This window comes from Pristis pectinata, chromosome 11, assembly GCF_009764475.1.
Source record: "Pristis pectinata isolate sPriPec2 chromosome 11, sPriPec2.1.pri, whole genome shotgun sequence".
Lineage (NCBI taxonomy): Eukaryota > Metazoa > Chordata > Chondrichthyes > Rhinopristiformes > Pristidae > Pristis > Pristis pectinata.
Genome location: NC_067415.1, coordinates 25,165,911 through 25,191,348, shown reverse-complemented (window position 1 = coordinate 25,191,348; position 25,438 = coordinate 25,165,911). Strand labels below are relative to the sequence as shown.

Genomic DNA, 25,438 nt, shown 5'->3' with positions numbered 1-25,438 from the left:
CCCTCTTTTCCCTAATATTTTTATAAAAATAGTATTGACTTGCTCGCAATTGCATGTTTCTTATTATTCCTTATTGTATCTCTATATAGTCACCAATTATTGTAATGGTATCTATTCCAGTTGCCATGATTTGTGGTAGGTTTTAATTTTTGTGTGTTTTTTCTGCATTTTATGTTGTTGGTTGCCTCTTTAGTTATTTAGACCTATCTTTTGAGAAACCATTAATACATTAAGCTTATCTGTGAACACCCCCCACTATTATGTTGTCATTTTAGAGGTTAACTGATTTGTCCATTTCACCTTGGGCTTTCTGAAGCCAGCCTTTCCTAAATCTAGAATCCTCATAGCTGCTTTAAGTTTCCTTCTGTTGAAGACATTAAAATTAATCATTTTATGATTACTGTTGGATGAATGTTCATGCACCTGTAACAAGCTTTCTAAAACAACTCATTGCTAAATCAAATATGGCCTGCTTCCTTGTTGATCCCAGAAACATTGTTGCAAAAAACTATCCTGAACACACTCAAGAAATGCAGAACCTTTCTGCCATCATTACATGCTTATCTAATCACGGCATTTATACATTATATGACTTCAAAGCTGCCACGAGGGAGCCTACACTCAACTCCCATATCAATCTTAAATCTGCTTCTATTTTTTAATTGTACCCATAAAGTCACTATTAAAATAAATACTTAAAGAGACTTCTCTCCCTTTTATTGTTTCTCTTTCTTTCCTGTCTATATCACCTGGTATATTTAGTTCCAGTCTTGACAGTCATGTCTCAGTAACAGCCATCATGCCTTGCATTTCAAGTTAAATTACACCTGTAATTCATTCAATTTATCCCTTGCATGCCTGTGTTTGAATAAGGATAGATTATTTATTAACACTAACCTATCCTTTAGCTCAAATGTTTTGTTCAGACCTTCTACTTCTCAAACTTCTGGTTTTATTCTAGTTTTTCCTTTTCCAACCTATAGTATCAGAGCACTAATTTTCACTGATACTCTACTCCACTAACTTCCCTTTGTCTTAAAACTATTATTTTTATTACCTTTTCCACCCAAGTCCTCTTTCCAAACAACCATCCTGTTTATCCTTTCTGCTAAGACCCTGGCTGCAGCCAGATTCAGGTGGGGCTTGTCCCAAAGGCTTTGATTCTTTCCATCCCATGACTGATGCTGATGTCCCATGAAACAGGACCCTTATTCCTCAGCACTTCTTCAGTCACATGTTCGTTCATTTAATCTGCATGTTTGTGTACTGAATTGCATATAGCTCAGGTTATGATCAATTGATTATAATCCCTAGGCCTTGTTCTTTAAATTTACATCTTAGTACTTATGATTATCCATTCCTATGCTATTGGTCTTAAACAATGGAATCCTTCATCTCTTTCTCTTATCCCTCAAATATCTTTTCAGGCATATTTGAACTATCCCTTACCTTAGTGTTAGACTGACAACATACCATGCAGGACTCTCTATTCTGCTTATAAATGGTACTATTTGCTCCCATAATTAGTAAATCCCCTATGACAATTCCTCTCCTCCTCCCTTTGGAGCCTGCATCTCTAAGGAGTCATGGTTATCCTGACCAGTAAAAGTACATTGTACCTATTGGAAAGGATCAGTTCCTTCCAACCTTCATTCTCTATCTCACTTACCTTTGCTTTACTCTCTCTCTTCTGATAATACCAATCCAGCCCTGATTGAGACAGAAGTCTGGAGTAAACTGTCCCTTCTGTCTGAGCCATAGAGAATTGATGTTAAGACATTTTATTGCAAATGAATTTGTTCAGGGCTTCCTCACATTTCATCAATTCTCACATACTACAGTCCAGAAACACAACCTGCTCAGCTATAACTCATTATCTGTTATAAATAAATAATTCTTTAAAAATTCTTTTTACCTTTTAATACTACTTAATTTGCTAGCTATAAAAAGTGCAAATTCCAAAAACTTAAAAATGTAGCAAAGTATTAACAACAAACTGTCTATGATTTAGCCCTGCTGCTCTATACAATGTGCTGTCCATGCCATCACTGAGTTTTTCCACTCATTTTTGTCTCAAGTCTGCTGTTTCCTCTTTGCTCTTTGCCACTGGTTCTCCCATTACCTGAAGTTCATTTTCACAGTTTCTCCTCAGGCTTATTTCTCTGTGCTCTTCTAATCACAGCATCGCAGTCCTGATCCTGCTCCCCTGAGGTGAGACAGAGGTTTTGAGGAACTGAATCTTTCCAACTGTACAATGTGCATTCAACCTATGTCATTGGTGAGGTAGACAACAAAATGCAATTTTTGTGCCTTTATTTGCAGAATGACATAACCTAGGTAACAACTTTTGAATTTAACTGCATATCCGCCCCTCCTGTGAAGTTTCTGTACCGTTTACACATGAACAACGAAGTTAATTTTGTTATTTTGGTATCATCGTCTGGCCGATTAAAATGAGGATGGTGTAATCTAAAGGAGAAAGTGCAATAACCTATATCATACATTCTGAAAGATGCAGTATTATAAACAGACGACAGTGATGCTGTCGCAGTATGCTTTTTGTGACTGTAGTAAGCGCTATAATTAAATTGACTCCGTGGCTGCGAAAATTATTTATTACTGTGAGACAAGATGTTATTATTCCATTTTAAAAAGTGTCAAGTTATATGATAATTAAAGGGAAAAAAAGTATCTCACCTATCCAAAATTTATATTTTTGATTGCTGTTGTATGGTCTGACGGCCGGCATTTTTTTAAATAAACCAGAGTTAACGTAGAGGAAGGATAGAAACAAAAAGCCAGGCTAAACGCGGAGCCGGTGCTAATTCGCATGCTCTCTCCCCTGGGATTGGGTTGACCAATAGGTTTTTTAACGTCACTGCAACTGGATATATGGGTGCAGTTCTATTTTACTGCAGCATGATGCGACTGAATATATATCACTGCACACTGTTTGAAGGAAAGATTACACCGCTGCATCTGTCGAATTTTCACTGAGTTCTCATTTGAGGAAAGACAACCGGTTAAATTGTCGTGACTTCAAAAAAAAGCTTTAACCGGTTTCTTATTGTTGTTCCTAGACGGTGCTGTGTTTGCGTGAGGAGGCGCATGCATTCAATGGAATAGTACAGCGCTATTCTCTTTTTTGCATAGATTTAAGTCTGTCAGACAGAAAAGCAATGAACAGGACACCTCAAACATTGTTGAAGGACCCATTCTAATAGCATTTGTCTAGCAATTTCTTTGAGCAAATATACAAAGAATGCATGTTGAAAGACAGCAGACCTCAACATCATTTCAGTCCTCCGATAAATGCCGACCATTGGCAGACAGAATACCGAGAAGATAGAAGCTACACAAGGCACCAAGAGATCAATTAAAGACATTATATCTTCTTTTAAAAAGGACTGTCGAGAACAAGAATAAGAGTCAATATAGAGATCTCTTGTCTTCTGACTTGGTGTTTGCATTACTGATTGTGCACAGTACCTGCCATTGCTGTTTAGGATCACAGTGGCTTCTTTGTATACTGCCGATATGGCCAGCCAGCAAGATTCAGGATTCTTTGAGATCAGCATCAAGTCATTGCTGAAATCCTGGAGTAATAGTAAGTAAACATCGACCATGGTTCGTTCTGTTGGGTACAGTGTATTTTCTAATGCATAATGTATATGGTTTGTATATGCCGTTGATGCAAAATGCGTTTCCTTTTGTTTTCTCAGCACTTGAAATCAAATTGTCGCAGATTTAAATATAGCACATTACCTGCAGCGACTGTAATAGAATTAAACAAAATTTGTCCAGATTGAATTCCCTAATCAAGTTCCCTTCAGGCCTACAAATGCAATCCATTCGAGAATAGCATTTCCTGCTTATGTTTAGTTGTCATAAACAAAACGTGTTGTTCAAAAAAAGACAAGCAGGAGGGTGGTACGATACGACTCCATGCTAGTTTTTATAATTGCTTTTTAGAACTGCGTAGTTCTGGGAGGTAACAGTTAAATGCAACGATGTTATCATTTAACACCCAAATTGACTACAACATGACATTCGTTTTCAGGTGCCTGTATGTTTTGTTTTGTCTTCGTTTTTTTGATAGAATTCTATATTTCATAGGTGTGGCAATAGCATACCTTGCATATTTATTTAAAATTTAGAAATTTGTTCTGAAGATGTATATTTAATTTATTTTAGTAGTTCATTGTTTAGAAAAAACAATAAAGATGGAGGTTTCAGATAGCATAAATGCATTTTGGTATAGAATCAGCTATTTTCAGGCTTGTTTTATATGTACTATAATACACAATTATTTAATAAATTCAAAATCAAGCTTTGGTTTGCATTATTCAGGGTCAGTATATTTTACCTCTGGACCCTGGTTTTGGAATTGTTTACATTCTAACAGGCCTCTTTCATGTTTGTGTCCTTCAAAATGTTTTTAATGTGTTGTGCAATTGAGAGATACTGTGCTAAAAGTTTAAACTGATACTATAAACAAACAGAACAGTCAAAGATATTTATGATAATACACTGTGCTTTTTTGAGTACATGCAATTATATTTGAAGACTTGAATTGCTTGTGTATAAATCCATTTTAAGGTCATGACAGAACTGTGTATACATTGTTGGCCATCTTTAATTTTTGATATCTAAATTTGCAGACAGTTGTTAACATCAAACAAAAGACATTTCATTTGAAAGGATCTTAGTTTTTATTGAAGTCTTCATCCAAGTATTATCTGGCTCTTTTTATTCAAAGTTATTGATTTGATTTTCTTTGAGCAGAAGTAAATTTGTTATTTTGTTTGTATATTTGATAATTTGACGAGAAGAACTTTGAATTATTAGGAGTAAATTATAATTTTATTTGTGAGAATGTCTGCAGGATTCATAAAAAATTTAAGGAAAAAATGATGGAAATTAATTTTCCAAGATCTAAGCAGTATAATATTCTTGTGATGCAATTACAATAATAAACAATTTTGTTGGTAGGCTATTTGAGGAAGAAAAAACTTTCAATATTATTTGGCTAATTAACTCTTGTAAATACTTAGCCATGTTTTCAGCAGTTATTTCCATTTGAAAGATTTTTAACTTTTGCCAGATGATGAAAGCCATAACTTTTTTAAAAAAATAACATTTTCAATACTATATTTGCGATCTCAATGCATAACTTCTGGCATTCATTAGTGAAGTGTGCAAGTGTGGATATTGGATACAGCGATGCAAACTGCAGAGCACAGGATGGTTGTGTCCACTTTCAATGGCCTACTATGTTAACTTCCAGATTTCCTCAATGTTCCTGTGAGGAGGTACTGTGTACAGGCCAGGTATCTCCCAATGGGGAGGAAGGGATCGAAAATCATCTCTATGCATCTCTTGGCAACTAGCTGCAACTGTCTCAATTGCTATTGAGGAAAAAATGAAGAGATTTATTCCATGCAAAAAACAAAATTAGTAACATTCTATGTGGACAAATAATGCAATAAAAAAATGTGCATTAATCAAAGAAGTCCTGCCTGAATATAAGAAGCACAGTGTCATTAATTCAACCTGCATCTGCAAATTAAACATTAAGATAAGTTTTTTGTAAAAATCCATATTTAGATATGCCTATCTCTTTGTGAAACTTGTTCCTTCTGTTAAAGATGATGAATATTGGTGGACTATCCATTGGTGCTGTTCTTTTGGTCATAGAATCGTAGAGTTATACAGCATAGAAACAGGCCCTTCAGCCCAACTCGTCCATGCCAACCAAGATGTTCATCTAAGCTGGTCCCACTTGCTTGCATTTGGCCCATATCCCTCTAAACCTTTCCAATCCATTTACCTGTCCAAATGTCTTTTAGCAACCATATTCGTGATCTTATTTTCAGTTATGTTTTAACCAGGTTTTGATTGTATATTATTAACTAAGTTTCTAAGCAATTCTGTCTCATTTTGAAATTTATTTACAGTTGTTTACATTTTATTTTCAATGGAGGACTCTAATAATAGCTGTTACCCACCTATGTACTCATTTATACAAGGTTTATTCAAAGCTTAATTAAAAATAAGTTTCAAGTCCAAAATAATTGCATAAGTAATTAAGCAAAATATGACTTCCAAAATTGTTAGAAACATCAAACAGAACAATTCTACAATTTGTTTGTTATTTGTTGAACAATATAAGCACAAGTGTAATATAATTCTAACTCAGTTGGTTAACACCTGAGTTTGTAAAAACCTACTTAATTTTGCATTTCTATATATTGCTCTCTTTCATTACATTAAGTAAAAGTTTGCATATCATTTTCCAGTTTGCTGAAATTTGACTTTTCAACTCATGGATTCCTCCAACACAGTCAGACTCAGCTGCAGTGACTTTGCTTAATTGTGAGTTTAATGTAAACATTAAATCTTCTCTTAACTTTGGATTCCAAATTCTTAAACTTCTCAGGACATTAAAATTAAACTTTATGCAAAGGGATACACTCTTACAGCCCAGCTGTTATGCTTCTAACCGGGAAATTGGTTCTTCAGCTTCAGACAAGGTTTGGTTCCTAGCTAAAATTCCATAATTCTGTGATGACCTCTAATTTTCTCAGTTTTCTATTTCTTCACTGCAATAGATTTTTCTTTCTTTTGTATCCTAAATCTAATGGAAAAACCTCCAGTTGTGTTCTCTTTGATACTCTATTTTTCAAACTGCCTCTGGGCTGCATCCTTCTTCCCAAACTGCCTACTAAAATTTAGGTTGTTTTGTTGATGTAGCTTACTGACAAGCATGTTTATCCCACAATGGGAGTTCTGATTTTATCTTTGGAGTCCCTGCTACTTTTTCCTCCCTAATTCCCATTCCTCACCAAGATATTTGTATTGCTCCTATCCTTCTTCAATCATGCCTGTGGCCTTGTGATGTAACTTGGTTGTTTTTGTACCTATGTGCATATATGTTTTGGCTGATGCTGCAGACCTGATCTCAACACTTATATTTCCATTTCTACTCCCAAATCTCTACCCTGATTCTTACCACTCCATGACTTTTTTCTATTCTCCTGTCATTCTAATCTTAACTCACTGTAAACAATCCTATAGTTCCCCTCTGAGATTTCCTAGGCTACAGCTGAAAGGGCCATCTAGGTACTCTTTGCTTCCTACTTATGAGAAGTTCCCAACCCACTCACTTACCAACTTTACCATCCAGCAATTTCACAGGGGCTTAGTCTTGCCAGTGGCCGCCTCCTCCAGTGTCCCACCCAGTGCTGACTGCCATTGGCGTCAGTTATCAACTTCTCTCTTTGGTCTTCCTCCAAGATTGTAGGAAATAAATGGCTCTCATAGACATTATGACCTTAATGGAAATGCACATTGTAGAAGATGACCCTTTTCCTCTAAGTGCAATCAATTTGCCTCCTACACGGTAACCACAGTGCAAGTGTGTTAAGACTATTTCTGGCAAATTATATCATCCATCTCCCTCCTTCTGTGAAATGTTCTCCTTTAAGCATCTTGTCTTGTCCCTGTTGCTACTCCCATTGTCTTAATCACAAAAAGGGCCATGTCTAAATACTTCCTTATTTTATTGTCTACCACATTACCCTTCCCCCTCCTAATTCTATTTTGTTTGTGTCCACCCATGAGAAAAAACTTCAGCCTTTTGCTCAATTTTTCTTCTCAACAGAATTCCTGCCTCCACTGCTAACATCCAAGTTCCCATTACTGTTACTTCCACTCATTCTGGCTGCTCCCCTGTTGCAGCCTTTATCTTCACTCCTTTGTTTAAAGGATGCAGGCTTAAACAAATGAGGTGGATAACTAGTTTAGATGTTGATTGATATATTTTTTACACATAAAGCAGTATCAGATCCAGTTTTCATCTGTGAGAAATGTTCATTCTTCCAGGAAAATCTTGGACAGTAAGGACAACCTCCAGCTTCTTTTCCCTACTGTCTCATGTGTTACAAACCAGCAACAAAAGAAATACACTGAGTCATGTATGTGTTAACAACTACTTTATTAATAACTACTTACAATAATAAGAAAAATAAAGGAAAAAATGTTAAATCTTAAACATTAACTCCAAAAACTAAACTCGAAGTGTGTGTGTGGCAAATTCCCAAACTCCAAGTCCAGGAATAGTTCTTAAAGTTCAGTTCAGCAAGCCATAAGGTGAAACATGAGCAAAGGCTTCTTCAACAACCATCATTGACTGAAGACAAAACGTAGAGAGAAAATAGAGATATTACGAAATCCAAATGTTCCACTTTGGAACCCAAACGACACCTCAGTGTTTACTCAGCAGTGACCACTCCACCGCATCTGCCTCACCCCGAAAGGCACTCGAATCATGGCCGTCCACACAAATACCTGTTTCCTTCTACAGGTCAACAACAAAGTGAATTCCACTGCTTTGTTCCGAAGTATCTGCCACCCCGAAAAGCATCTGAGATGTGGCCGTCCACACAAATACCTGTTTCCCACTACAGGTTAACGACAAAGTGGACTCCACCGGCTTACTCCAAAAATCCATACGTGGATTGTAATGACAGAGAGTTACTGTTTCTCATCCATCGATAGAGACTAGCAGGCTTCTCTCTCTCTCTCGCTCTCTCTCTCGCTCTCGCTCTCGCTCTCGCTCTCGCTCTCTCTCGCTCTCTCTCTCTCTCGTTCCACACTCTCATCCTTCTCTGATTTTCTCACCACTCTGTCTCATGGCCTTTGCAAACTCGCCTTGCCCATAAGATTCACCTCCTTTTCCCACTGCATTACTTATCCTGGTCACTTTAGTAACTGACATAACTCTCTCCTTCCATTTCGTATCAATATCCCTTGACCCTTGTCCTTGGAAACTATTACCCCATCCAACTCAAATCCGAGCTACCCAAATTTATGCCCATTTTATCTAGGGCTCCTTGTTTGAATTCATTGGTCTACATTCTGTCCCATAGTCCTGACATCATTCTGATCAAAGTCACTAATGACTTCCAAAATTATTATGACTTGAGATAAACAATATCCCTCCCTTGCGTCCAGCCTTTTGATAGAGTTGACTGTTCTTTCTATGTCTCTCCAGATTGTTCCAGCCTGATGCTTATCTATCCAGCTGTAGCTGGAGAGCCATCCGCAGTAACTTCTTTTTCCCTTCCCACACTGTTACTTTTGAGTGTAAATGTCCCTTTTATGGCTCCCTCCTAATTCTCCTCTGAAAACAGTTTCTGAATGTCAGTTTCCACATATACTCTGACAATTACCTGCTGTATCTTACAACTCACTTCTTTGACTCCACTCTACACTCCTGATTAGTTTTTCTGATGCCCAGCTCTGGATAGAGTCATAAAGTCTTATAGCATGGAAACAGGCCATTCAGCACTCCTTGCCCATCCCATCTTCCAGCTCTTGGCCCATAGCCTGCTATACATAGGCAATTCAAGTACTTGTCTAAACACTGTTTAAATGCTGACTCTGCTTCCACTTCACTCTCAATGCTCCATCCCAGGCAACATCCTGGATGAGCAGCAATTTCCTCTGAGCAAATATTGTGAAGGCAGAGGACACCATCCTTTGTTCCTGTCATTAACATCCTTCCCTAGCTTCCGACTTCTTCCCTCACCTAGGTATCATGAATTGAACCAGATTGCAAACAATCTTCATGTTGTATTTAACCCTGAGTTTAGTTCCCATCCATGCTGCCGCCAGGAATTTCTCCTTTTTACCATTGTTTAATTCATCCCCCACCTTGGCTCATCTGCTGAAACTCTCATCTTTCACTTTGTTACTTCATGACTTAACTACTCCAACACTCTCAAAAATAAATTAGCCCCTTTGAGCTTTTGTGTTCACTCTACACAAGGCACTGACAGTGAAAAGGAATTGGATGACTAAGCAAATAGTTATTGTTCCTGAGAATTACTGTACCACTCATGGCAAAATTTAAAGAGAACCCAGGATTGATTGATTACAGTGGTAGGAATTTGCCATGCTCATTATGACTGTGGTAGTTGAGAGTTACAATGGTCTTGACAGGAATGACATGAAAACCAAAAGCAGAAACGATTCCAAGGATAATAACTGCAGAGGGTTGTTTGGTCATTGAGATAATGTCTAGAAGTGATGTCAATTGGGATAAAATGCACTCCATGTTTAATTTTTTACAACAGCAGTAAATAATTAAATGCAGAAATTAATTTGAAAATGGTAAATAATGAAATAGTAATACAATCAAATTGCAGGAATCTTGATGAAAATGAAGACTGTTTCCTTGATGTTATCTTTATATTAATGTGGCAGGACAATAGCATCCTAATTTGCAGTTCAATAAAAATTTACTGCAAACTTGCTGAACTACACCAAGTGGCATAAAATGGTAATGGTTGTATATTTGTTTTTGCTTATGGGGAAAGTACTGATATTTTAATATGAATATTTTGAACCGTACTGGTCACCTCTTTTTGGAACCTAATGACTGCCAAACAAAATACAGAGATTTGTTTTATTACAACAGTACATATTTCCTATTGGGCTCTTAATGGAATTTGTCATAAATTTTGCTATTGCATTGGATAGTGAACTAATTGTAAGTCATAAACTCACCAGGACCCCTTTTCCCGCACTCCCTTTAAACACACCAATGCTCCGTTTTCTTTCCTCCTTTTAAATTCAACAGGACCCTGTTTCTTGCACTCTTTAAATTCACTAGGTTCACTGGCAATATGGCAGTCTGTGTGTGGAGCCAGATGATGTAGGTGAGGTCTTAAATGAATACTTATATTGACTGTGGAGAAGGACATTATAGTTGGGGAATTCAGGGAGCAGGATGATGGAATTCTGTAACAATTCACCAAAAAGGTGAAGGTGTTAGCAGCCTTAAAGATGGATAAATCCAGAGCCTGATGAGATGCATCACACACTGCAGTGGTAGGAGATTATTGGGGTCCTGATAGAGGTTTGTAGATTTTTACTAACCACAGGTGAGGTACCAGATGATTGAAGGACAGCATAAATGGTGTTCTTATTCAAGAAAGACAGCAGGGATAAGCCAAGTTAATACAGGCTGGTGAATCTATCTACTGAGGGAGAAGATTAATCGGCATTTGGAGAGGCAGGGGTTAATCAAGGATGTACTACACGGTTTTGTAAGGGGCAATGCTTTCTGACTAATTTGATGGAATTTTGTGGGTAAGTGACAAAGTGTATCCATGAGGATAGTGCAGTTGATGTAGTCTACTTGATTTTCAGTAAAAAAAACTGTTTTAACATTCAGCAGCCTGTGACTAGTGCCGACCAGTGATATACTGTAGGGACCATTGCTGGGACACTTGCAGTTTAATAAGCATTATTGTTCTAGATGTGAATGTGGGAGGCATGATTGGTAAGTTTGCAGATGATGCAAAAATTGTGGTATTGTTGAGAGTGAAGAGGGGATTCTTCAGCAACAGACTGATATTGATCAATTGGTAACATGAGTAGAGCAATGGTAGATGGAATTTGATCCTAAAAAAAAGTGAGGTATTGCATTTTAGGAGGGTTAATAAAGGTAGGATGTCCACAATGAATAATAGGACCCTAGGAAGTACCGCGGAACAGAATGGGTCACAGTTTCCTTCCAGAACATTGTGTCAGAGTATGATGTGGAGAATTGAAAACAAAATTCCAAAATTAAATAATTGGAAAAAAAAACACCTCATCACCTAATTCCTTGAATGGTTTTACAGGTTATGGGAAACAAAAGGTGAAAGAAATTTACCGTTAAAAGTAGAATACGTACATACACCACTGAAATATCAAAAAAAGGTTACTGTAGGTTTGCTGAGACAAAGTGAAATTTATGCAAGGATAACTGCTGTGCAGGAATAAACTGATGTGACAAGTAGGGAGTGTGGCATATTTAATATTATGGAACTTGAAATTAAAACGAGTTCTCTTTCTTGATCAGATGTCAAAATAGAAACTGGAGAGTGAAACATATCCACTCTACATTGGAAACACCCATTTAGCCTGTTTGAAGCAGGTAGGCTGTCTGTAAAACTTAGCTCAGTTTTTTGATATACTTATTATGATGCAGGCTATTCAGCCCATCAGTTCCATGCTGGCCCCCAACAAGGTAGCCAATGAGAAACTTTCCTCCTTAAAAGATGTCTATAACCAGAGGGTATAGGTTTAAGGTACAGAACAGGAGATTGAGGTACTTGAGGAAGAATGTTCTATCCTCATGAGTGCCTGACCCCACCACCCCTCAGACTGTGCATTCTAGATTTCAGCCACCCTCTGGGTGAAAAGTTCTTCCTCAATTACCCTCTAAATCTCCTGTTCCTTACCTTAAACCTATGGCCTCTGGTTATAGATATCTTTGTTATGCAGAAAAACTTCTAACTGAATATGCTATATATGCTCCTCATGATTTTGTATACCTCAGTTTAGTCTCCCCTCAGTCTTCTCCCTTCCAAGGAGAATGAATCTAGGCTATCCAGTCTCCCCTCAAGCTTGAAATACTCTATCCCAGGCAACATCCTGGTGAAGGCCCTCTTACACCTCTCCACTCCAATCATATTCTTCCTATACTGTTGTGATCAGAACTGCATACAGTACTCCAGATATGGTATAATTTATGTTTTGTATTGTTGTGCCATAATCTCGCTGCTCTTATATTTCTACGCTTCAGCTAATGAAGTCAAGTGTCCTATATGCCAATGTAACTGCCTTATTTTCTGATGCTGTTCCCTTCAGGGGTTCTTGAACATGTCCACTGAGTTAAATATGCTGCATTGATATTAATTAGGAGCTAGAAGAAAAAACTAAACCTATTTGTCTCAATTTATGGCTTTTTCCTAACAATAGGAAATAGAACATTACAGCGCAATACAGGCCCTTCGGCCCATGATGTTGTGCCGACATTTTATCCACTTCCACTAACAATATTTGCTAAGATGGGGTTTGCTATCTTTTTTCGCAGGTGTTGGATTTGGGTGCAGATGTAGGCAGAAGGGCACAGAACACCTCTTGGGAAGCCTGGCATGTCTAATCTTCTTCCCCAGATCCCCTTTTCCATCAAACTTTTCACTTTAAAATACAGCTGGTACTAAGCACTCTGTGCTAGTGATAAAATAAGAAATAAATAGTCACACTTGGCTCCTTAGTGTAATTGGCATTAGGAAACATACTGCAAGAAGGGCTTTTTGAAAGGTATATTGTGTTTCCCATTGTAAGTTTTTTTTTAAATACCCTCCTGCATACACTTGCAGTGAAAATTTTCCAGATCTCTTCTGTGATATGTGGATTTCTTTCCAGTAGGAACTTAAAATCGCTGTCTAAAGTTTGATTATGAATATTGAGCCCAGTCATAACTGATCTGCCAGATCTTAGTTGCTCTTTTGTTTTGCCTCTTTATGAAAACGTGTCTCTACTGAAAATGTAAATTGAACAAAAACTCAAGCACATTGTTTCCATTGTGGTATAATCTATATGAAGATACAAGTAGATTTATTGTGTTCAATTCTTACTTAAATTATGTTCAGCTTCAATGTGTTGAGTTCTTTGTTAGCACTTATTTCATTATGAAAAGAGAACTGTAGAACTTTGAATTCCAGATTTGGTATCAACTGCTTAATAAGTTCCTGTTAAGTTTTAAAAATGTCAAAAGATAATTTAAAGGTTAAAGATGACTGCAAGATGCTACAAAGTGTTAATGTATAATACTATATAGTTGGTAGAGGACTACACTATAAACCTATTTTAGTGTTTCCTTGGAATAGGCCATTTCATTTATGGGCATATAATGTTTCAGAAAGTTTTGTTTGCAGCTTCTACAGTGATTAGAGAGGCTAGAAAACAACATCCAGGGTTTTTATGCAACCAGAGATTGAAACCTTGTGAAATAATTTTTGGTTTTATGCTGCATCAGGTAGTTACTCTGTATGCAGGGGTTTTCTGTAATGCAATCCTAGCAAATCTATATTTGTTGCAAACGAATGCAGGTATTTGCTTGAACTGCATGTTTTTAACACTGTAGGAATTGACAGTGTTTAGTGGCATTTCTTAAAAGTAGTGTATTGAATTTATAAAACCTGGCATGTTCACCATTTTGTATGATAAATATAATAGTGCCACTCACACTTGTAGACATTTCAGTAATCCATAGCCTAGTATGTGCTGGATAAATATAGACATGCAGCCACTATACATGTTATAGTCCATCAGTGTGTGCCTCAGCTAAAAATTATCCTTTCTCTGACCTTCAGTTGTGGAAAGCTCAACTGCTGGGCAGAAGGGCTTAGACTGTATTGCAACAAAACACCCCTTCAGAACTGATTGTAAAAGAAATATTTGCCAAGAAAACTGGATAGTTTCATAATGTACGTCACTTACCACAGGAAATGGGTGACAAAATGGTAGAACAAATATTTATACATAGCTTTTTAGCTCAGAATTTTAGCAATTGAATTCCTCAGATAAACTGGAGCTCATGGAGATTACAGCAGCCTGTTGGAGGAAGTCCACTGTGATCAGCTTGATAAAAGGGCTTGGTAGGTACTCTGTACTATAGGTGTTTTTGGTATTTGTGTGAAACAGAACTTGTCAACTGTAGGCAAGAGAGAAATTCTTAATGTGATACCAGGGTGATCTGGCAAAGCATGTAGAAACACTAAAGCAACAAAATGAATGCTACTATAGAGTGCAGATAGATAGTCAAGTATTGTGAAAGAAGTTATTAAAAATCATACTCTTTTTCTGAATTGGAAACTTAACTATAATAAACATGTCAACACTCAGTGTTTTAAACTTTTACTAGTTGCCGTTTCATTGATTCTGTCACTTATCAGTTATTTGAATGCTGCTTTGCCACTGTTCTTTTTTGTAGTTTTTATTATTTAGAACATAAAATCTACTAACAACTGCCAGGAATTATTACATTATAATTAGCCATAGTACAAAGAAGTTCTAATTTTTAAGCTAATATAAAGTTTCAGAACAGAAACTGAAACAGTTACAATACTTCGTAGGATCATTGAGGTAAAGTTACAAAGTTAAACTTCATTTGAAGTTTACACAAAATTACCTTGCACTAAAAAGAGTCTAGTACTCTATTTACACAGGGAGATTGAATTCTGGGCTGGCAAGCTTATATGAAATGAATTTATTTTCCTTCGTGTTGATGGTCACTGCTGTTCTAAATAAGGATCCACTGACTGACGATATCAGATTACCCTTGTGATGCTTGTACGAATATGTCAGGTAACAGCAGAATGCTTCAGGAAAACTGTATTTCCAATGTCTGATTCAAATTAATTTACATTAGAAGTGTTTTTAAAGCCTTCATTTTAAGATTGTATTTAAATATTTTATAGTCATTTGAGGTGTTACAATAAGCACTGTCTTTCTGCCATAGGGAACAAGTATCAAAGTATATTGAAATAGTAGCCTAGTGCTGAACATAGGTCCGACAGTTCCTGTTAGGAGATTTTGCCAGACTGGGGCACAATTTTACAGTGGCAAACCTCAGTTTGTGGAATGTAAATTTAATGTGTTTTCTGTGAAGCTGATTGAAACAAAATAAATCAGAATCCTTTAAAACCTGCAGAAAACAATGCTCTTCAAGCTCTTACTCAGACTCTGACATAGAAAACCACATGAACCTCTGTCATTGTCAGGTGAGTTTTACACAACTCTGTTGTGCAGAAATAAGTTGTATTCAATGAAACAAGCAGAAAATTTGTTGAGAGATACTTTTTCTGTTTTTGTTAAATCTTATTATACAAGGTAGGAAGTAGTTGGAAGAAAGAGAAACTGTATAACTAGAGTTGTCCAATCTCACATCTGATATGATATCTTTATTAGTCACACGTACATCAAAACACAGTGAAATGCATCTTTTGCATAGAGTGTTCTGGGGGCAGCCCACAAGTGTCGCCATGCTTCCGGCACCAACATAGCATGCAACTTCCTAACCGGTACATCTTTGGAATGTGGGAGGAAACCGGAGCACCCGGAGGAGACCCATGCAGACACGGGGAGAACGTACAAACTCCTTACAGACAGCGGCGGGAATTGAACCCAGGTTGCTGGTGTTGTAATAGTGTTACGCTAACTGCTATGCTATCATGCTGCCCTGGGCTCTGCTGCCCATGGGCAGCAATAGGGAAATCTTTGATAATATTTTGACATTTCAAGTATTGTCATATCAAGTTGCATATTTGTGTAAACGTGTATATGTAGGACACCCTGATTATCATTACCTATGACTTGTCAATAGAAAATGTATACATTGCTGATTAGTGACATTTGTGAAACAAGGAGCAACAGACACACAGATGCATTAAAACATTACACTTTGCATTCTCTTCTGTAGTCTCCCTTCATCAGGTCTAATAGATACTGAAACAATTGGAAAATCAGGTTGAGTCCATCCATTGCATAGTTGCTCCAACTTGGTTTTTCTCTTCGTGTAAGCAAAGCCATTTTCTGCCATTTCCGACACTAATGTAAAAGTAAACAGAAATAGGGCCAGACAGTATTCAATTTTGCTGTCTTCCGTCTGTCAGTCTGTGACCCTAGATACCACAAAGGAAATGGATATGCAGTAATCTAGTCAATGCAATCCCCATAAACAGCTTATTGGAGCAAGAAGGCTCTGTAATAGCTTCCCATGTGAGTTGCACTATGTTCATGTTCACCATGGTGTATAATGGTATAGGTGTTAATATCTACAGAACTTACAGCTGTCATGTCAACAGTTCCATGTGTGTCACCTTGGACAATTGAGTGCTTAGAAAATTAAAATTCTTCATATTACAACTGTTACAAAATTCAGACTTTCAATTGATTTTGTTTAACTTAAAGTATTGTACACAAATTTTATTATTGTGTGGAATTTGCTTATGTTTGTCCGCATAGCCTCATCCCTTTCTTCACATTTTCCTGCTGCGAGCCACATTTTGCCCATTCCACTGCTTTCCACTCCTAGAGCAGAATCCCAGCTTAATCTAGTTGTGAATGCTATATGCAACACTGTCCTTGCCTGACTGTGTAATATTGTGAGGTATAATGAGTTCAGTGAAAGCATGATGATAAAGCAAGTGCCAAGCACTATTGGGATTTTGGTGTTTCTAACAGTGGAGGAAGTAGTTCCCCAAAAGAGCTTCCTGTAGCATATTTATGTTTCCACTTGTAGTGTACCATTTGTTTGTATTTCACAGTTCCTTCATCACTTGTTCGACATCTGTTCTGACCCTCATCCACCCCTTGCCCCTTCAGCAATCCCAGCCATGACCAGAACTGACTTTTCCTCCTTTTTCCCCTTTTTTTTAAACAGTTAATTCAAATATTAATTTTCTGTTGTACCCTGTCATCCGCAGCATGATTTCTTTTGGAGGTCAGGCTGTGGAGCTGAGATTTTATGCATGTTCTGTGACATAGGGTTTCCTATTGTCATGTTTGGGGAAGCCCTTTTGTGAAATTTCTGCATTGGTATTGATGAAAGCTTACAACATTCATTCAATATTCTTATTGAAACCACCTCCCATCCACCTCACTAATTTGCATTCATATACACATCTTATTAATCACTACAGATCAATCTCAGACTTAAAATGACCTTACTAGTTATATCCAAGGATTACCAATAGCGCTCTTCAACCTATCATATTCTTAAGGATAGCTTTGTCAGCATTTCATATGTGTAAAACAAAAGGAACAAACATTATTCATTCTATCATAGTTCCTTATCTTCCCTCTGTTGCTGATCAATTCCAGAACTACTTGACCATTATTGATGAAGACAAAATGCAAGGAAGTCAACTTTCCAAACCAAATTTATACATCCAATCAAATATAAAAACAGTTATTAACTGATTGCCCTTGCATATACCTTTAGTGCATGTCTTTTGCATACTTTTGCCTGTCTTATTATTCCTAAGTATTGCAGTAGCCATTCTCACATAATGTTAACCATTTGCTGTGAATGGCAGCATTCTGGTGTAGATGACTGAAAGATAACAGTAAGTATCCTGGCAGTGGTGGCTTCCTGAGTGAAGACTGCCCATTCATGCTGTATCCAGTTACTGCCATTCTGGCACCATATTAAGAATCCTAGTAATCTGCTGGAGGATGGGTTGCTCCATTGCTATGACATATTGATGCCTCTCTGAATAAACACGGTGGCAATTGTCTGAGATTCTATACCAGAAGCCTGAGACTGACTTTTGTATGGCTTCTGGTTATGCTGAAAACTTGGCAACCTACTGCTGCATGGTGGTTGGAAAAAATAGGTTCTGGATATTGTACAAAGCCTTTTTCAAGGTTGGAGCTGGACTCCATTCCATTACCCATCCCGTGCTCCTACTCATTGACATTTCATGCAAGTTTTCTTGTTATGCATGCTCATTCATCCGAAAATGTCCTCACTAAGTCTTGGAAAATTTCTATGCAGATTCACACTGTAGGGTGCCATTGGCGGGTCAACCTTGTGTCATTTCCTTGCTATCGGCTTTCCCAATGATTCATTATGTCCTTTTCCTATGTTTAAGGCACTCTCTCTGCCACGTAACGTGCCGGTATCCAGCCTGGTGGTTGAGACTGTCAGATCAATTAGTGAGGCCCCAGCTGTTTCATTGTCCTCTTGCTTAGGTGGTGCTGTTTGGTCAATGGGAGTTCCAGGCTTTCTTAAAGAAGAATGTCACTGGATAGGGTCACAGTGATGGGAAGGGGCTTCTAAAAGGTGGATACTTTCATAACTATAGTGATATAATATGAGGAACTTTAGTGTAAGCATATTATCCTCTTCATTAAATTCTGAACTATCACTGACTAAACCAGTAATGAGTCCAGAATAGTGAGCTAATGGATGCAGGCTATGCCCATTGTTCATATTATACATCATCTTCTATAACAAGAGAAAGGCAAGTTTATTGGATGAAATGTTTATCATGGTTGAATAGGTTGAATAGCTTGAATAGCCAGTAGAATGTGGAAACTGAGATATTACAGTGAGAACTGTGAGGCTCTGAGGAAGGCTTAAAGTAGTGATGAGTGAGTCTGTGTGTACTAGAGCATATGAGGATTATGTAGAGTCCCAACTGATGGATTACTGTTGTCAGTTGAGTTATTTTGTAACTATGTATGACTTACTTTATGTCCAGTTAAAATAGCTTTGATATCATAGATCCCCAATTTAAATATATTCCTCATTCACCTGCCAGTTTCTAGCAGGTCATCCCTGACCTGAGTGAGTTGTTCTGTTCAAGTCAGGATTAAATAGTTTGTGAAGGGAATGAAGTAGTAAGTGAATTTTCTGCTTGTAACTACCTTGTACCCGCACCATTCCTGCTGGGTGAGTGGAGTTAAAATCATGGTCAGTGTAATATGTGTGGTCAAGTTTTGTAGCATTGATAGCTTCTGGGCCAGAACAGGGGATATAAGAAGCAATAAACCAGTTATGCATTTTTTGATTCCTGGCAGTACATTGGGCTACCTTGTGTTGACAATTGGTGGTGGTCCTAATCTGAAATGGCAACATTCAGCGGGTATAACTGCAATAAACCCCTGCATGTTCACTGCCTCCACACTCAGCCAACATAAGTATGTTTATTCAGGGCAGAGATATAGACGAATATGATCCTCCCCAATTTTTTTGGCATAGAGCAATATACAACACAAAATTATATCAGTTATATTTGTGCTTGAAAAATATCAGTGTTGGAACTTCTGGATATTTAACCTGTAAAGAAAGCAAAGGAAAAAATCAGTGGAAAACACCTGTAAAATATGTTTTAAAGTTTGTGTACAACTTTGTGTGCAGGAAGTTTACTGACTCTTCTATTTTTTTTCCAGCTTCTCCAGTCGGCAACGGATACATAAAACCACCAACAACACCTGCGAGCAGTACACAAGGTGACAGAGGACCACCAATTATGATGCCCATCAATGTTGATCCTGACATTAAGTCAGGAGAATATGTCTTAAAAAGCATATTTGCCAACTTTACTACTCAGGCTGAACGAAAGATTCGAATCATCATGGCAGAACCGCTGGTAAGTTAGGTTAAGATTTCAGCCAGTGGTCTTACAAAATTAGTATTTTATTAATTTGTTAATTGGTAGTGATGTTCTTCAGAGATTAAAGTAAATGGTTTAGTACTGAGAGATGGAACCTCTTTTCCTAAATTTTTCTTAAGTACTATAGTGGCAATACCACATTATTTCACTCATCTGTGCAAAGATGGCCTTCTGGTAAATTGTATTAGATTATTTGCAGCACTGACACTCCTACTTCACAGTACTCTCGACCTTTCCACTTATAAAGCACCATTTTCCTCCAGCAGTGACATACATTATCCTTAGACAGAGCCTTAACTTCCTACTCAGCCACCTGCCTTCCAACACCAGATTAAACTGTTTGTATGAAGTTCCTCAATGCCTAGACACTATATCCTGCATCTCTGACTTCCTCAGCAGAGTTTAGAGCAGAACTGGCTTTCCAGCAAGCTTCCTCTTGTTCTGTATCTCTTTGCAAGTGTGACCTGTTGCACTCACTACAGGAAGAGGTCAAAGGTGCAGGATATGGTGTCTAAGACATTCTTGGGTCTTCATGTAGTGTTCCCTGATGAGATGCTTATCTCCTTTCAGAGTTATTAAGTACATGAAGGGACCTAATTAGAAGAATTCTCCTCTATCCAGGGGAAGTGCTGCTCTTGTGAAAGATGTAGAGGAAAGTGACGATATGCCACTGAAAGATTGTGGAGGAGTAAATAAGAGACATCACTATGCAAGACAATGTCATCAATCTTTGAACTTGAAAATTTCTCAAGCCTTGTGAATGAATGCAATGAAAAGCTGGAAATACCTTCTCCTTCATCTGAAACTAATGTTAACGGAATAATCATTGAACCTCAAATCACAAGCTTGCATTTGCTTCAGCAGTTTCAGGAACAGCTTCTTCCCCTCCGTCATCAGATTTCTGAATAGTCCATGAACACTACCTTGTTATTCCCTTTTTGCACTATTTATTTATTTTTGTAACTTATAGTAATTTTTATGTCTTTACGTCCTGCACTGTGCTGCTGCCGCAAAACAACAAATTTCAGGACAAACCATATGTCAGTGATAATAAACCTGATTCCGATTCAAGGGAAAGGAAGGAAAAAATGGGCAATGAAGTGCAGCATTGGTGAAAGTGGAGACTGGAAGTGCCTGGGCGAATCACCAATGCAACCACGAGTCTGTACCAAAAAATGGGGTGGCTATTAGGAAAAGCACTAGAGAGACAGACTGTGACAGTGCATTGAACTGGAAAACTACGATGAGTTATTAGTTGGAACTGGAACTTAAATGAAGTCCCAGCACTTAGGAAATGACGTGATGGAAAAAGACCTGCTTTTCTCTTTTGAAGAATCAAGCTGCATGACTGAGTGGAAGGAACTGATGAAGACAGACAATGGAGAATAAAACCCAGGAAGGGAGTATTGAATTTGCAAATGAAATGACTATGGAATCAGAATTGAAATGAACCCAAGGTGTAGTATTTCATTGTCAGTCAATGGTTGTCCACTCCAATGATAACACTGGTTTATTCAAGGTGATGGGCAGGGAAACGTGGCAGGATTTGAAGATAGTAGTTGCAGATAAGACTTGCAAATTCTGACAGAGATCTGACCTTCAAATGTAATAAAGGCACAAAAAATTGGTATAAAAATAGCTAGTGAGATTGTAATTGTAAGCTGACATAGATTTGATTTCTCTTCTGCTTGCATCAGGTGTGTTTTTTTGGAATGGATCGGCAGACTCCATTTCCTTTGTATGCAGTATGCTATCTGGAATGGTGGTAGACCTTATCCTGCATGAAACATTCTTTTAGAAACAGTTTTGTGAGGTATCTGCAGAATGTGCCTGTTGAATTTGCTTGTTGTAGTGATCTAACTGACTTGTAATTTGTAGGAAATGATCAGAAGGGTATTGATTCTAAAAAAGGTAACTGTTTCAATGTGAAGAGAGGAGTCCTGATGAGATGTGATTTGGTAATTGTGTATGAGTGCAGTACGAAGAGTATTGCAGCTTGCAGTGAGAGCAGAGGATAAAAAACCAGTATTCATTTTGCAGCAGCTCTAGTAAGGTCATTAAACTTTTCTTATTCTAGCTATGTCAGGGAAGCTAATGCTCTGAATAATGGTCTCCATTGTATGTTTTGCATTGCAGTAGAGTTGCTATCAGAAAGCCTTACCACTTCTTAGGACGAAGAACATCCCTCTTTGCCCACATATCTGAAAGAGAGTCTTCAAAGCACACTGGAAAGTTATGTGCTAGTTTAATAGTCAATTCCTTCCTTGTATGTTTCCCTGGTACTCCAGAGGAAACATATAAGGAAGGAAATGACTATTAAGAGGTGTTGACGGCCTTTGTGGGATCAAAAAAGTTCCCATGCTTAAGACTATTTTCCAATTACCACCGGTCGGTTTGATTTTCTCTTCTACTCACTTTTTCCTGCTGTCTGTGATCCCTTCTGCTAAATTATTTTATATTGATTTATTAGCTTACCTGTTTCTACCTTTGCAATTTGCTCTCTGATTTTTATTTTCTGTTATTGCTTTTGCTTCTGGTTTAAATTTACATTATTTTCCTTTATGCTGATTCATTAATTGTAAGATCTGTCTTTCAACGACAAGCTAATACATTCTCAGATGCATCTATTTCATATGAGCTGGCTCATTGCATAGAAACATGAGATATCCTTGCTGTGAGTAATTTAAATATATTCCTATAAATTTCAGCACTTTTTTGAAACTCCAGCATTTTAATTATAAATTAAATTGGGCAGAGGAGAGACAAACAGGCCTATCTGCTAGTTTAGCTCCCGCAAGACAAAGCCTGCTAAAAAGGAAAACGGTCACAATGTGATGCAATGCAAGTACACTTGAAAAATACATTTCCAACAAAGAAGTCGCATGTTTCCAATACCCATGTGATCTCAGAACATTGTTAATTAGTTACTTGTTTCATAAGACCACAATTGTATCTAGTGCCAGAGTTAGCAACTGTGCATAATTGATATGACCTAGTTAAATTCATATTAAAATTTAATTGAATATCACAGTCAATTAAAAGTTAAAGAGGTGTTGGCCTAGAAACATAGGCATTTTCCCATTATTGTGAATAGCATCAAAGGAACAAAAGATAAGTCTCTTGGACAATGTGAATTTGAAGAGAGCATGAGGCATTTGATAAGAAAACCTAAGACTAAGGGGAAAGTTTGACTCTGTGGAAAAACAGGAAAATGGGAAACAGCAGATACAGCTGAATGGATAATTTGAAACTGCAAGGCATAGAAATCGCTTGTGTTAGAGGGGAGAAAGTATAGAAACATCTTTGATGGTTAGTAGGAGTCAGCATAAAAGCTTAAAGTGCTAGCTTATAGACACTAGGGATGCTGCTATTCTTAGATGGTCTCTCAGGATCGAAGATGACCTGCTCACACTTTAGTTCTGTGGATTCTGAGGTAACTGATAAGGCCAAGATGGCTCCATTGGGCAGGCTACTTTCACATGCCTGATGCCAGACTCCCAAAATAGACACTCTATTCCAAGCTCTGTTAGGGGAAGAGATTACCAGGTGGATAGAGAACAAGATTCAAGGATGTGTTCAAAGTCTCCTCAAAGAAATCCAACATTTTCACTGACTCCATGGAAACTCTTGCCAATAACCTCTCAAAGTGGAGGACCATTTGGGATTGTTTGAGAACCTCAAGTGCATACATCAGGAGCACACAAAAGCCTTGTATGAATAGCAGAAAGAACTCAGCAACTCACACATTGCCCACCTGCTCGCCCCATTAGACACTTGATGTCCAATCTGTGGAAGAGTCTGCAGTTCCCATATTGGCTTATCAGCCACTCAAAACCACAAAAGAAGAGTGAAGCAAGTCATCCTTGATCAAGGGACTGCCTGAAGGAAAAAAAAAACAAATTCACAGGCAAAATAAGGCATGCAGTGAAATTAAGAAGTCATTTTAAATGGAGGGTAGGAAATTAGGGAAAATAACATTAATCAGAGACACAAGAGACTGCAAATGCTGGAATTCAGGGCAAAAAACAAACTGCTGGAGGAACTCAGTAGGTCAGGCGGCATCTGTGGAGGGAAATTGACAGTCGACGATTTGGGTTGAGACCTTTCGTCTCGACCCTCATCTAGAGTTCCTCCAGCAGTTTTTTGCTCACAGTTGGAGGAAATTTGGTAACCACATAATGGATTATCTACTTCTGCAATTTGCTGAAATCTGTAACGTTCAATCTGTCCGTAAACAGAAATAATAAGCTGGAGGCTCTTGCCCACTCTTTGTAATTGTAAAATACTTTGAAGGTAACTGAAGCTTGAATTACCAAAGTTCTATTTCAAACAGGTCTGTCACTTCAATTTATTAACATGTATTTTTCCACTTTGAACTGTGGGCAACAGTTCCTATAGATAGCAACACCTGTATTTGTTTTTAACCAACAAAGAAAATGGCAATAGGCTTCAAATGGATTAATGTTTATAACAAATGGCAGCTCTGAACTAAACCCAAACTTAGTTTAGAAAAGTGAAGTTATTCTGAACCATTAAAATATCATTTTTTTGGAATTGAGTCCACAATTATAGATAAGTCGTGATTTCTTTTGCTCTTATCTGTTCTATATAATGCTTGCATGGAATATATTGAATAAGTACCATTAATCTCAGTAGTTTACTAGAAATTATCCTGTCAGGGTTGCATTCACTATTAGAAAAACATTCTTTTCAAAGGAGAATAAATTCATACCATGTAAAATCTTACACATTTACCCTTCTGATTACAAGAAGCTCTATGCTGGAAATGCAAATTTGTAAATTCCACTGTCACATTTCATGTGGAAAGGCCAGAGAGATTGTTGCAATGAAACATTATGGAGTGATATTAATTATTGTTAATGGAGTAAAAGAAGCAATGGTGAATCAGCACCCCATTGTGGATATAAAAATGGATAGTTTGCAGTAAGTGCCAACAGCTCCACTGGAAGCCAATTTCACCCTTCAGTGAAAATTTCTGGAAAATCTGAAACAGGTAGCCTTTAATTTTCTGTTCATTAATGTAAAGGAATAAAAAGTGGATCTGTAACCTCACAATTAATGGATGCAAAAGATCAAATTAAAAACTAATCTGTGTTGAGTACTAATGATAAACTGCACGTAACTTAGGTGACTAAATATGGAATCAAACTGGCAACTTGTTCAATATTTGACAAGTAGATTTGAAGCATTATTTATGACTGTGCATTGTCAAACTTCAAGTACATAAGTATGATGGATTTGAGGATTAGTGAACACAGTAAAAGTAGGGATTACACTTACAAGAATAACTAACTACAAACTAGCAAATTGTTCTAAAATGTTCAGCCTGGTTTCAAAATATTATTATTTTAGTGATATTTTGATGTAGTGCTTCCTTAATTCTTGTAACG

The 25,438-nt window shown here is 37.4% G+C and overlaps 1 protein-coding gene across 3 annotated transcripts in view; it reads left to right on the top strand.

Annotated features, from left to right (window-relative positions):
- LOC127575757 (protein furry homolog) overlaps window positions 1-25,438 on the top strand; it is a 230,122-nt gene that overhangs the window by 19,157 nt on the left and 185,527 nt on the right. For 2 of the 3 annotated variants that reach the window (XM_052025806.1, XM_052025805.1), the window contains exon 2: window positions 19,804-20,003. In XM_052025806.1, the coding sequence (XP_051881766.1) occupies window positions 19,804-20,003 (200 nt within the window). Of the gene's footprint in view, window positions 1-2,936; window positions 3,608-19,803; window positions 20,004-25,438 lie in introns of those variants that run through there. The other variant, XM_052025807.1, reaches the window with a different exon arrangement.